At 32.6% G+C, this 15058-nt stretch overlaps 1 protein-coding gene across 4 annotated transcripts in view; it reads left to right on the forward strand.

Annotated features, from left to right (window-relative positions):
- Positions 1 to 15058, forward strand: part of CBLB (Cbl proto-oncogene B) — a 198776-nt gene that overhangs the window by 167842 nt on the left and 15876 nt on the right. For 3 of the 4 annotated variants that reach the window (XM_045540363.1, XM_045540365.1, XM_045540364.1), the window contains exons 14-17: positions 5971 to 6117; positions 9420 to 9517; positions 9634 to 9765; positions 12395 to 12535. In XM_045540363.1, the coding sequence (XP_045396319.1) occupies positions 5971 to 6117; positions 9420 to 9517; positions 9634 to 9765; positions 12395 to 12535 (518 nt within the window). Of the gene's footprint in view, positions 1 to 5970; positions 6118 to 9419; positions 9518 to 9633; positions 9771 to 12394; positions 12536 to 15058 lie in introns of those variants that run through there. The other variant, XM_045540366.1, reaches the window with a different exon arrangement.

A 15058-nucleotide genomic window follows, 5' to 3' on the forward strand; every position in this document is an offset into this window, starting at 1 on the left:
TTTTTGTTTCTGGCTCTATAGGTAACAGTTGTTCATTGCAGAAAATATGCAAAATATATAAAAGAAAGAAAAAAATAAGACAAATACATAAATGTAGGCATACACATACCCTAAACAGCAGTGTGCAGTTTTAACATTTTGACTTTTTTCCTGTTGACTGTTTTACATCATTTGGATTATATTGTAGAGATAATTTCGTGACCTTCTTTGCCACTTAATATTATCATAAGCATTTCTGTTAATCATTTATGCACTGTGTTTATTAGAAAACCAGCATAGAATTCTGATGTGAACAGTAGAATGAAATCAGACTGGGTTCTAAACCTGACTCCAACATTAAATATTTGCCTTATTTTGAACAAGGTAACTTCTCTGGGCCTCATTTTCTCCATCTGATAAATGACATTATCAGTTCAACTTAAATGATCTCTAAAATCCTTTTGAGCTTCAACTTTTTAGGTTTTATGCAATATGTCTTTTGCAGGTCACTCATGGTATTAAATTATGCATGAAATGTTGTGGCCCGAATGTTTACCTATAGTCAGGTGATCACATCTGCTGAAATCATTTGGATTACTGTTCTGGTTGATGATGATGGTGATTGGTCTACATTGGCCTCATTAATGAGTGTATAGTTAGAGTACACAGAGTATACACTCCAGGCTCTGCAGAGTCATAGAACAGTGATTTTAGCAAAATGTCACTCATTGAATTAAGGGTATTGATCATTCAAGTATACATTTACATGTTCACCTCTTAATGCATGTTTTAAAATTATTAATTGCTACCTAACATAAACTTTTGTAGTTCTCACAAATATTGAAAACCCCAATGTTAAATAAAAATGTCAAAGCTAGCATTTACCTTTAAATCTATATTAAGTTGTTATAAATATTTATTGAAGTGTAATTGTTAAATATGATATTGTTACTCTGATTACCATTTACTTGATTTTAGAGGCTACTTGGTGATAGTATTTTCTTTCTTGCTATGTGACTTTTATTGTATCTCAAATTATCTTGAGATCTAGAAGAGTATAGAATTTATTTCTAAAAGACGTACTGTTGTAAAAGTAAGCTGAAATTGTAATTGTATAGATATACTTAATTTTTCTGAAATAATGGTTTTTCTATTACAAATGGTTTCTATTTAATTAACATTGAATCTTAGCTATAAATATAAAATTTTAATAAATGCTTGAAACGTTGGATAATTATTTTTTAGAGGGAGAATAAAATAATCCTCTGGGTTATTTTTACTTTATAGTTGAAATTATGTATTTACTAAATTATATTCACTTTGAAATAATTAGATTTTTCAAAATTAAACTAAATGAAATTTTAAACAGTTAAGAAAATATTTATTTTACTTGGCACACAGTATGTTGGCAAATAAACAGAGGCATTATTACAAGTAATAATGGAGTAATTGCTTCCAGGTAAAAGAATGTTCTGGAATGCTGAGGAATGTTTTTTTTTAGAAGAATATTTTCTTTTGCTTTGTCTTTTAGAAATGGACCTTTTGTACTTTCGACATATAAAACTTAGGCTTTCAATATCCATGAACTTGGTTTGTATTTTTATAAGAAAGGTCTTTTGTTGTTGAAGGTGATACTATTGATTATTTATACATTTTTCTAACTAGATAAGGTGCTTAGGTTTTAGGTTCAGTGACTAGGGAATCTAAATTTCACCTGACTGTCCTGTTTTCATTCAGTTGCTGTAGTGACTGGAGGTTCAGTGTGAACAAGATAAAATCCTTGTCTTCTTTGGAATTTATTCTCTACTTAGGGAGGACAGAAAGTAAACAAATAACTATATTATACATTGTCAGCTAGTGGTATGTGCTAGGAGGAGAAATAAGCATGGAAGGGAATAAGTAATGACAGATTTATACTTTATATGAGGTCATTAGGATATTATCTGAAAGGATAATAATTGAACAGAAACCTGAAAGAAGTAAAGGAACAAGCCATGAGGTTATCTGTGTGATGTGCGTGGCAGCTGGACAGAACACAAGTGCAAAACAACTTCAAATAGGTTTCTCCACTGTACAAAGTAGTCAGTGATAATACATATAATTAAAGCTTATCTTACAGCTTAATAGTATACCACACTGACTTTTTTGATGTCTTGAAACAACCTTCAAAATTAGCATCCATATCGTAAAACTCATTCTATTTTGGGGAAATGATTTATTTCTGGCACTTGTACAATAATCATTTCAAATATAGCTATATTTTGTTTTACCTCTTCTCTGGCCTCTGATTTCTTTGAGTTAGGCATTTTTTTCCCATTAGGATTGGGATAGTATAACACCAGAAAAAATGGAAAAATGTACATGCAAGCTCTAAAGATTATATTTTAATAAAATTTTTTATAGCATTGCCTTCAGACATTATTAAGTGAAGAGAGATTCTTATGTGTAGAAAACAAAAAAAAATGATATATCAGATTTAAAATGCTTTTCTAGACTATGAAAGGATCCTACAAATGATTGATTTGTTTGCCTTACCAACTTGGCCATTTGTTTTTGTAATAACCATTCATTATTGTTGTCTAAAAGCTTATAAATGCTCAACTATACACATTCCATACCAGGCTTTGGTTGACTTAAGGTCTACCCTTAAACATTTTACAACATAAGACAAATAGAAGAGAGATGTAGGTGAATCTGTACAAAACACAGCATCAATGAATGAATATATGTGAAGTATCCATAACAGAAAAGATTAACTGAAGTTCAAAGAAAACTACTGAATTTGTGGGGCAGTGTCACCTGAATTTCATATGTAGAAAATAAAGATGGACATTTCTACTTTGCTTTTTTTCCCCCTGGGAAAGTTGGTGGCGTAATTGAGGCATCAGAAATTGCTCAAAGGAAGGAAGGAAAAGCAAGGGTGATGTCTGAGGTATAAGTTATAAGGATTAAAGCCAATGGGATATTCAGAAGGTCAGCCTTCTTAATATATGCCTTTCACACCATAGAATGCTCTAAAGGAATGCATTTGTGAGCCTTCAGTTTCAAGATGTAAAAGTCAACTGAGTACGGCATTGCAAAATATTCCCCTGTGCTGGCCTGAAAATTCACCATTTTCTTGGTTTGTTTCAAGCATGCACATGTATAAAATGTATGTATTTCTCACTGAAGGCTCAAATAACTTAATGCACAGTGAATTTAACAAGATGTGCAGGTTGGGGAGGGGTGGCTTTGCATCTTTGAGAGTCTGTGTCCCTGTGCATTACCAGTGTCTTAACTCAGGAATGCCAGCCACAGTGCAGAGCATCCTGTGAATGTAGGGTGAAAATGTAAAGGGAATGCAGCAATGGGCGTAAGTGGTAGGATGGTTTACTTGGCAGGTTTATTTAACTGTGAACCAGCTAAGTACTATTTGTTCTACTTCGTTCCTCTGATATCCTAAAAATTTCCATAAGTTAAATCAATGACTAAAACTTGTCTCATGTTCCATAAGTTAAAATTTTTCCCACTGTCAAAAGTAATGTATACATGAATAGATAATGATACTCTTAAATCCAATTATTTTACCACTATCTAATATCAAGTAAAATTGAACCTGCTTTTTGACTGAGTTTGTAGAGAGAAAAAAAATCCATATATAATTACAAAAGAGTGTAATTATTTACATGAATTTAGATTTGTCTTTTGATATTTTAGATATAACTTCTCATATTTATATCTTCTTTTATTATTTTTTGTGATAGAAACTGCTTTTATTTTTTCTTACAGAACTGGATAAGATGGATTTTTCATTAAAAATATGTAATATTGGATAAAATACACTGGAATATTATAAATTGGCTTATTTTTAATCTAAGTAGAATATTATACTGGTTGAGAAGTTTATATTAAAAGACAAAAATAAAACGTGAATCTTTAAAACTTTATTAAAATGGTAATAAAGGACATCTAAGTATTTTTTCATATTTAGATGCAAAGCATCACTTGAAGACTTTTTCACTTCCATATCTGTCACTAAAACCCATTTAAGCCAACAATCTATACTACATTCTCTGTCATTGAAGGTAAAATATAAAATTAGCCACAACAGGTATGATTTCAAAAACTGTCCATTTTTGACTGATAATGAAGTGCTGCTTTGGAAACGTAAATCTTTGGAAATAACCTATAGCAGGAAGATCTTAGAACATTCCTGACATTGATGTGGTTGTTAAATATTTAATCAAAAATTATTTTTATATAGTATATGCTTGAGTTGCATAGAAAAAACATTTATTATGAATGAAACTGTATTAGGGCATAGAAAGGATGTACAGCATCTATTTCTCATTTCATTTGGTAATAGAACCCATTCCAGTCCTTGAGTTAGCTAAATTGATGTCACTGTTGGCAAGAATTTATAAAAAAGTAGTGTTTTAAATCCCTGCTCCAATGCCATCAAATAACCATTTTGCAGTTTATATACTTACCTGCCTTCAGTAGGAAAGTAAATCTTTTAAGAATAAATCATAGTAGGTGTAACCCTTAGATTATTAATAAGGTTCCTAGCTTGTGCTCTGGGCAGTGACATCAGACCTTCATTATGTGCATCACTGTGCTTTCATCTCCGCATAAACTGTCATGTCAATTCAAAGGTTACTCAAATAAACAAGAATTTAAATATTAGTATTGAAAAATTTTTCAAACAGGGGTAAAAATACACTTTTGAAAAATCTTAGGAGAAATTTTCCTTTGATCTTTGAACTTCCTAGAAATTTAGATAATATGGTTGAAACTTGAAAACCTTTAGGTTTTTCAAAATGTCATCTTGTAATGGGCACAAAGCCCCTAAAATTGTTTCTATTCTAACTAATAAGAAGAAATCCAAATGAAAGCTCAGACTTGATGGCTTCATGTACCAAAGGCCTCTTGCTCCCTCTACAGAAGGTGCTTCAAAATTGCAGTCACTTTAGATTTTTTTATTTTTTGATGAAATATGTTTCTCATGAATTTCATGATGACTAACAAAAAGATTTGGATCCATGTGTATTTCCAGTGTCTTCCAAACTAGTTAGTTGTCCTAAAGTTGTTCAGATTGGGCTTGTGCATTTCTACTTTGGCATTTTTCATTGGCATCAACAAGAGTTCAATTCCAGTAGCAACAACTGTGAAAAACAGTAGGTTTTTGTGTGCCTCTTTGTTGGGGTCCATTTTATTGTTTATCTACCCTGACAGATAAGTAAAATGCTTAATTTTGTTTGATATCAAGTGATGGTTTTATTCATTTTAACTCTCTTTTATTTAGCCAGGTAATTTATGCCATAAAAATAATGTACTCTACTTCAAAAACAATAAGTGTTCTCATTTTCTGTTTCTAATTATTCCATTCATTTTTGGTTCTTAGTTGTCAGAAAAAAAGTCTAACAACTTTAATTACAATTTTATAAGAAAATTAAGTTTCATTGAATTAAAGTTTAATAAATAAATGAATAAAGTATATTTTTAACTATAAATAATATTCACAAGAGACAAAAATTTGACCCTTTTATAAAGACTTCATTAATATAATATGTATAAAACTACTGCATATATATTTTTATTTTTTATTTTTTTATTTTATTTTTTGCCTATATATTTTTAATATTTTACTTTACCCATTTAAGTTAAATTGAAATAAAATGTTAATATTTTAATAGATTTGGTTTGAATAACTTTATGCATTTTGTCTTACAACTCCAACACCTTTTTATTTTATTTGGCAGGTTACTAATTTTTCTTATTGGACCATTTAAAATTATAAGGATGAAAATTCTTTTATCTAATCAAGAGTCTCAACAAAAGATCACAAATCCTTTTCATTTGTATTTAATATAAAAGCAGCTCTGATGTCCCCCTGTAATTGAAAAATGAACATAAGTGACGAGGTAGTTTCTTTGACTTGAATATGTCACATCAGATGTGCCTGTCAGAATATTATGCTAAAACTAGATTGGATTTTTTTTCCCTTGCTAGGTGTACTGGTTCGTTAGCAAATTCTCTTTCAGAGAAAACAAGAGACCCAGTAGAGGAAGATGACGATGAATACAAGATTCCTTCATCCCATCCTGTTTCCCTGAATTCACAACCGTCTCATTGTCATAGTGTAAAACCTCCTGGTCGGTAAGAATATGGGCAGCTTTTTACCACCTTACATCTGCATAAGCATTGTCATTTGTGATGTGTTTTTAAGCGGTTGAATCACATCTGTTTATTTAGAAATCCTTGGTTTCCTGCTCAAAGCCTCCTCTTCCTATATACCATTTTTTGCATTACTTTCAGAGAAAACTAAAAGGTGCAGATTTCCCATTAATCAGGATGTAATTTGACTAAATTAGTTGGCTAGTAAATGTAATGGAATATTTTGTTGCCCTCCCCTAAAGAAAAATATACTCTCATAAAATTTTGCTATACATTACATATACTGGTGATTAATTTATGTATTTTCAATAAGCTATTTTAATGTATTTTATCAGTCCTAAGCACATATAAAAAATTAGTGCATAGAAACAAAGGTAGTATGGCAACCACCTTTAGAATTTTTTTCATGATGGATAGACTAGTATAATTTATATTCATTTCCCTGTTGATGTGCTTTGTACTTCCATTCAGATCTTGAGGAAGTGAAAAAAAAAATACCTGAAGTTGTTTCCCTTAACTGTTTTTTAATCAAGTACTATTTTGCCTTTCCTTGGATCAAATAAGAATGTGAGGAATGGTGGGATGTTTCTTCTTTCTGTTTGTTTATTCTCACCCTAAAGGGGATGTCCTTGGTCTTTGAAGTGAAAGCCCCGTTGAGGTATGTGAGTTATAATGGGTTGTTTGTATTAAAATACTAGTTTGGCTTTAAGCATGATTCTGCATGTATATAATTGAAATATTAAACTGGAATGATACTTTTCTTTTTTTTCCTCTGACATATATGAAGTACTCAGTAATCAAATCTCAGCTTCAAAACTTACTTTCTGGGCTCCAGTTTCCTTTGTGTAACATTCTTACAACTGTGCTAGGCACAGAATAGGGCTCACCTACTGCTGGTGGCCTTCCAGTCCACAGGTCTCCATTTACTAACTGAGGGATAGGAGAGCTGGGGAGCACTTCAGTCATCTTACTGTACCATTTCCTTTTAAGGTCAAGTCAGTTAACTGAATGCATTTTATGAGTGGAGTGTTCTTTTTAGATGAAAAATTTTTTAAAAATTTAATGCGCTTCTTCAAGTATCTCACTGAGATAGAAAATACAATACTTGGAAAAGAGAAGCAAATCTTCATTTTAACCAGTAGTCTGAATAAGTTATCATAGTTAAAACCATCAACACTCTACAGAATTATTGCCCGGGATTATTAACAGTCTGTAGTCCAGGATTTCATTTTTTAAAGCAAGAACTAGTGCAGTTCTTGCTAATTGCTAGTATTTAAGACATTTGTTGATGAAATAGTACTATTGGTAAGACAAAGAAATAACTGGGAAGCAATTTGGTATATCAGAAGAACCTAGTGGCTATTTATCTGTTAAAGAAAAAAGTTATTTCTTCTATTAAATATAAATTGTTACAATTTTCAGTTCCTTTGGCTCTTACAAAAATGTGTAGTAATTTTTAAAAACTGAAATAAAAGGTTTTTTGTTCTCTTTGGGAATCTAATTTTTTTCCTTGCTGGATAAGTCAGGAGTATAATTGTAATATGTTAAATTTTAATTGTTACATCATATGGATGAGATTTTTGATGGCAGGGCTCCCAAATCCTGAAAATAAATTTGAATTATAACCATCATTACCATCTTTCTGCTGTTATGGAGAGGTAATAAATGTTGATAATCCCTAAACTTAATTGGAGTGAATTCTTTATCTAATTTGTTCTTGAAAGCTGATGGATGAAGTATCTTCTTATGCCCTCTCCAAAGTACTCTTTAAGCTTAACACTTCCTTTTCCTATGTATTTCTCCCCCACTTTGGAACATCAGGAGAAGTAAATTGTCAATATGTGGAAAAAGTGAAACAGTAAATGAATAATTCAATTCAGTTTCAGTAAAAACCCATCATTATTATGAAGATTCAATGCATGATAACTATTTTTAAATGAACCATCTCTGGCCCCTTAAAGAGAAGTGGCCTCTAGAGAGAATAGAAATGAATTTCAAATGAAGTGCTCTTGCAATATCTATTCAAATATCTACCTCTCCTCCATTATCTATGTACTTTTACTTTGCTCTAAGAATTCAGAGTAAATCAGAGAAAAGTAAAATGTAAGCTCTGCTTTCTATAGCTCTTTGTTAGTTAATTGTTACACAGCTATTTGCTAAAGGCAAAATATGCTTCTTATCTTCTCTTCCTGCTATCTTCCCATGCCCCAATTTTATTTATTGTTTTCATCTTATGCTTCCAAAGTATTAATACCAACAATTCAAACATACTCTCTAGTGTATAGTAGAGAGTATGGGTTTACACACACCCAGATTAAAATACTGTACGTGTGTACCCAAGGACTTTGCTAATGTCACTTTTCTACGGTGTCAGAGGGCCAGAGTTTTGTTCTTGGGAGTGGCGAAATAGTACCACAGGCTCTAGGTCTTTGAGTATTCCTGTCAGAATTTTAATGGAATTACTGAAAGTTTAATAATTTTTCTTCTTTTATGAGTTCTAGTTTATTTTCATTACAAGGAAAGCTTAAGTTACAGAAACAAAAATATAATATTAAATGCCATTGACAAATAATGAAGTCTTTGGGACTGTTATTTATGTTTTTTCTTGGTGCGTACTTCGTTATTTCAAAAACTTGACCAGGTATTATTGAACTCTTTCAAAGAGATATGTTAATTTCACATAAATTTTTAGGATATCAACAGTTTTTGTGCCCTGGTAATGCTTGGTTTTAGTTTAAAAAAGGAAGAGACTATTTGTCTTCCATGGAATATTTATTTCTGCTTTTTTTTTTTTTTTTTTTTTTTGAGGCAGGGTCTTACCCTTTCACCCAGGCTGAAGCCCAGTGGCCTCATCATAGCTCACTGCAACCTTGAGCTCCTGGGGCTCAAGTGATACTCCTGCCTCAACCTCCCAAGTAGCTGGGACTACAGGCACATGCCACCGCTCCTGAATAATTTTTATACCTTTTGTGCAGACAAGGTCTCACTCTTGCTCAGGCTGGTCTCAAGCAACTGGCTGGCCTCAGGCGATCCTTCTGCGTAGTCCTCCCAAAGTGCTAGGATTACAGGCGTGACTGTGCCCAGCCTACTTCTGCTTTTTAAAATAAGGGATAAGAGTATTCAGATAATACTTCTGGTACTTTTTCCAGTAAAAGGAAATGAAATATATTTAGTCTCAAACTTTATTAAATAAGCAAGGATGCTGGTTCCCTTTATTTCCCAAATGACTTTTAAGTGGAAAGTAATTATCCTTATATGATTTTGTCTTTTGTTCTCTGCTTTAGGTCTTGTGATAATGGTCATTGTATATTGAATGGAACACATGGTACGTCTTCAGAGATGAAGAAATCAAACATTCCTGAATTAGGCATATGTTTAAAGGGTATGTATAGAATATATTCTCCTTTGTGATCTACATCTTAATGGTCAGAATTTAAAGGCAAAATTCCATGCCATTGTTGTACTGAAAATACATTAAGGTTTTGTGTTATCCTCTAGGAGATGTTTTTGATTCAGCCTCTGATCCAGTGCCATTACCACCTGCCAGGCCTCCAAGTCGGGACAATCCAAAGCATGGTTCTTCACTCAACAGGACGCCCTCTGATTATGATCTTCTCATCCCTCCATTAGGTTGAAACCTTTAAAAAAATTTTAAGCAAACTACCCCTGCTTCTTCTCTCAATATCAGAATTATCAGAATTCAGAGTTCAATGTAATGCAGACTCACTGCTTTGTGAATTTGCCTGAAATTAGAATGAGTTCTCCAGGTGATGGTGGCTCCCAAGTTCATGTGACCATTACTCCATTTAGATGATGAAAATAATAGTGTAAATAGCTGGCCATCAGAACGGGATTTATCAAGTTGCCTCCTGCATGCTAAATACAATCTTTAAACACATGAGAGCATTGTTCATTCCCATAGGCCCTTGTATTCTGATAGTTTCGAAGTGATGACTTGAAGTGTTAATTGAGATTTTCTTGAACTATAATAATTCTTAATAAATCAGAACTTTTCTTTTGGCATGAAATGACCCAGTTTCACTTATGCTAATTAAATTATGGAAAATTATATATTGGTATGTGGAGAACCGAGTATAAGTGCTGTTTTATTCTAACCATTTACAACTATAACATGTTCAAAAAAATCTCAATTTGCTTGTTTCAAATTATAATATGCAAAAACATCCTAATGTGTGTTTGTGTGTATACACATGTAAAGGTACACGTAAGTGTGTATGTTTGTTGAAATTGGCTGTGTCACTATTAATTTCATTAATTACAGTTAGGAAACTTCTCACCCTATTTTTAGAAGAAGACAATTAGAATCTTCATACACCTTAAGGCTTTGCTGTAACAAGTGACCCTAACATAAAATAATGTATAATGAAGGTCCATTTATAAGCTTTTCTGAGTTGGCTATTAGGCCACCAGAAATATGGAGTGAACCTTTCTATTTTTTCACAAATATCATTGACTGGTGTTTAGAATTACACAATTGCAGTGTCTTTTGCTCCTGTTCTCTTTGTAGTTCAGGCCTCTATTCTCATCTACGTTAATTATAAAACCCTCCTAACTTCCTTACCTCTAGCCTTTCTCTCCCTTCCACTTATTCCTGTATATCAGTTCCTGATATATTACCCAGATCTTCATCACCTGGATCAGCATTTTCCAGTAGAACTTTTTGTGGTGATGTAAAGGATCTATGTGTTTGTATATGATTAAGTGTAAGTACGGAACTGGATTTTTGTTAAGATAAATTTAAACAGCTATATGTGGATGTGTGACCACTTTATTGAACAATGCAGATAAATGTTCCAACCTATCTTTCTAACTTGACTTCCCCCTAGATCTTCTTGTGCATCTCATTCTTTGTTCATACCATCCACTCTGCTTGGAAGACCCCGTCCTTGTATTTGATGAATAAATTTTTGATCCCTCTGATATCCCAGGACTTCCTGTTCTTCCACACTTTTCTGAATGCCAATTGTCTACATTCCTCTTCCCTCTTCAGTGCATATAACTGTCTTATGGGACCAATGTAACCCTTTCACCTGCTTTTCATACCTATTTGTGAACCTTTTTTAGCTCCTCTCATGGAATCTTGAGTCAGGACCTTATGATTTTGATCTTTGTATCACGCATGTGCCTGGCGTGGTGTCTGATGTTTAAGGGCTGAAAAAGAATTTGAATAAATATGAGAATATCTGAAGGATGGAATGATAGCAATGTTTTCTCTCCTGTATCTTCACATATTTTAAATTAGAAAAATATTTATAATGATTAGAGAAAATATTCTGCACATTTTTTGCAAGCAACCTCAGTGAATGGTAAAATAATTTTTTTAATATGCTTGTATGTTTGTCATTCAACTTAAATGCATATGAATTTTTATCATTAGAATGTGTGGGTATTTATATGTACCCTGTCTCATTCACAGTGTTTGAGATAGCTTACACAAATACATACAATATATATTATTTCATTTTTTTAAAGAATCAAGGTAAAGGAAAATATGAGTGGAATAGTAAGGTGTGACGGGGTACAAATGAGTAGACATAAAAGCATGCTGTAATATTCTACAGTTAGTAAATCTGGGTAATACACAAATGTAAGTAAGTTTAGCTTTTGGGACCACAAAAGGTGGTCTATATTTAACTGTTCTTTAGCAGTATTAGATAAGTAGAAAAAATATCATTTTCCTCTGCTCTAGATGCATTTTCTGTATATTTTGATAATAAATCAAATGTATGGAACATTGGTTTAAATGAATTAAAATCCAGTAGAATTAACTATATAGAATAAACTAGTTGATGACATCAAATTGTATATACATGGTGTGATTTTCTCATTAGAGACTAGAAACTCTTTTAGTTACATGGAAAATTCTGTTTAGATGGTGTGACTGACAGTCATTTTTTATTCAAACCTCTAGTGTCCTAATATTGTAAAGGTTACAAGTGAACCATAAGCTGTTCCATAACTTGTAATGCTTCTTTTTATAAAAGGCCTGGGAGATAGATACAAAAAGTTCGCCTGGGTGTGTTTGTATGTATGTGTGTATTTCTATGCAAACACTCCCACAAAATAATTAGATCCCATTATCAAAGTCGGTGAACTGCTGGATAAACCCTGCTGGATAAAACTGCTGCAAGTGAAATTCTTTATAAGCAACAAGAGAAAATTGATCATTACTTTTGCTTGATACTGTGTTTTGATTAATGAAGTTCTGTTGTTGATATCAGCCTTTCTTTAAATGCAGGTGAAGATGCTTTTGATGCCCTCCCTCCATCCCTCCCACCTCCCCCACCTCCCGCAAGGCATAGTCTCATTGAGCATTCAAAACCTCCTGGCTCCAGTAGCCGACCATCCTCAGGACAGGACCTTTTTCTTCTTCCTTCAGGTAGGAGGGAAAAGCCAAAGAAAACTATTCACTTAAAGCAAAAATTTCCCAAGATCATAGTATCCAATAAACATTAGTGATTAATTAGCTCTCTACATCCCTAGCAGGACAACCTCTGGGTGGTGAAAGTTGGTAGGTTTGTTTGTCAGTTGACTGGTTTAATGCTAAAAGGATTGCAAAGATGGCAAGAGCAATAAGGAATCATAGAATTTAGAAATGATGCTATAGAGATCAGCCAGTCCAAATAACACCCTTCTGTTACAAAAGGCATCCATGAGAACCAGAACAGCTAGGAGATTGGGCTAATAGTAATGGGGACAAGTTTTAGAATCAATCTCTCCTGATCAGTCTCTCCTAATAATAAGTTTTAAAAATTTTACTAGATATGACTTAGTGTCATAAGTTTATTCAAAACATAAGATTTTGGTAAGTTATATTGTTATAACATGAACAGACAAGTTTTTCTGAAATACCTGCATTTTATTGTTTTGTTGGTGTTTTTATTTTTAATGCCTCTGTGTCTACTGAAAAATTATTGATCTTTAAGGAAAATCTAATGTAAACTAATTTTTTACGGTAATTTCCTTTTAAATTTCTGAAGAGAAGAGTAAAAATAAAAATGAAGAGGCTTAATAAACTATCTGTTGCATTAGTTAGAAATCAACAAAAAGAAAATAGGCCTGGCATGGTGGCTCTTGCCTGTAATCCTAGCACTCTGGGAGGCCGAGGCGGGCGGATCGTTTGAGCTCAGGAGTTTGAGACCAGCCTGAGCAAGAGCGAGACCCCGTCTCTACTAAAAATAGAAAGAAATTATCTAGACAACTAAAAATATGTATATAAAAAATTAGCCAGGCATGATGGCACATGCCTGTAGTCCCAGCTAGTGGGAAGGCTGAGGCAGGAGGATTGCTTGAGCCCAGGAGTTTGAGGTTGCTGTGAGCTAGGCTGACGCCACGGCACTCTAGCTCAGGCAACAGAGTGAGACTCTGTCTCAAAAAAAAAAAAAAAGAAGAAAGAAAGAAAAAGAAAATAAATTCAGTTATGTTGAATCTGCTGATACTAACAGTTCCAGTCTGTCCTGTTAGTGATACTGTACTCGGAAACATTTGCCTCCGGGACTTGGTTTGGTAAAATATAGGGTAAAGATTTTCTTTTTTAACAACTTCCTTACATTTCTATGTGAGATAAATCATGAAATCAATTTGTCATTTAGCCACCTATATGCCTCAGTGAAAACTTGGAAATCTTAATCATTGTCATTTCCCTCAGTTGATTATTAGTCACCTTTAGCATTCATTGTTCTGGGTTTTTTTTTCACTTAGTTTGAAAATTTAGAAAGTTTGAAGAGATTTGATAAGATATATATAAGTTATATATAACTTGGAATATACACCTTTACTTTCTAAAAGTGGTTTATTTATTTTTTAAGAATAATTTTCAGGGTTTTTTTTTAATCAGTAAATATTTATTGAGCCATACACTGTTCCCTCCCACTCTGTTAGCTGCCTTCTGCCTTCAGGGAGCTCATGAATTCACTGAATGCTAACAGTCAAAGGACAAGTGTCATAACCCCTTGTGATCCAAGCAGAAATATGGATAACCACTTAGGCATTTATTCGTGTAGCTACAAATAAACACTGATGCATTTTGCTACTTATTCACTTATATTTGTTCAAATCTTTGTTTAATACTTTAATTAACATCAATTTTTAAAAAATGGATCACTCCAAATCTTAGTTATTTAAACTTCCCAACACGAAATTAATATAGTTTCTGGCCAGATTCCTACAATGTACCTACCATCACCTTTTATACATATATATGTGTGTGTGTGTGTGTATGTATATATATATATATATATATATATATATATATGACTTAAGCCCCAGTAGATGAAACCTCAATGTAGTGAGTTCTTGTAAAATGAAGTCAAGCTTTCCAAGAGCTGAAAGAAAAAATTTTGCACAAATACATACTTTTGCCTATTTTTCAAAAGAATTAATTGTGACATGTTTTAGTTCTTTATAAGTATATTGTTTATTGCCCTTTATGTAAAATCTTCCTTAAAAAAATCCTCTCAAGATTAATTGACAAAAGCAATTACTACTTCAAAATGAAAATTCCTCCTTTATTAGCTAAAATGAGAGTAGTATAAACCATTTTATTTCATTTATAGATTTGCTTGTATTGCCTTTGCTTTGCTGCCAGAGAGCCCAACAACACTTATCCTTAACCTAGAGTATATATTATCACATTATAATAATATCATAGAGCATGAAGGTTTCTTTTAGCTTATAAATAAGCATTTGAGTATCATTTTGCAAAGCGCATAATACATTTTACTATCTAGAGAAATATAGAAGATGTAGGACAACAGTTTTTCACCCAAGAATAGAACTTTATGAAAGGGCATGCTATAAATGCTAAACTAAATTTTAACTCAGTATATTTAGAACCATAAAAGGTAAACAAAGGTGACTGCGAAATTTAAACAAACTCTGTGAGCATTTTACTGCTATTGTG

Source organism: Lemur catta, chromosome 1, assembly GCF_020740605.2.
Source record: "Lemur catta isolate mLemCat1 chromosome 1, mLemCat1.pri, whole genome shotgun sequence".
Lineage (NCBI taxonomy): Eukaryota > Metazoa > Chordata > Mammalia > Primates > Lemuridae > Lemur > Lemur catta.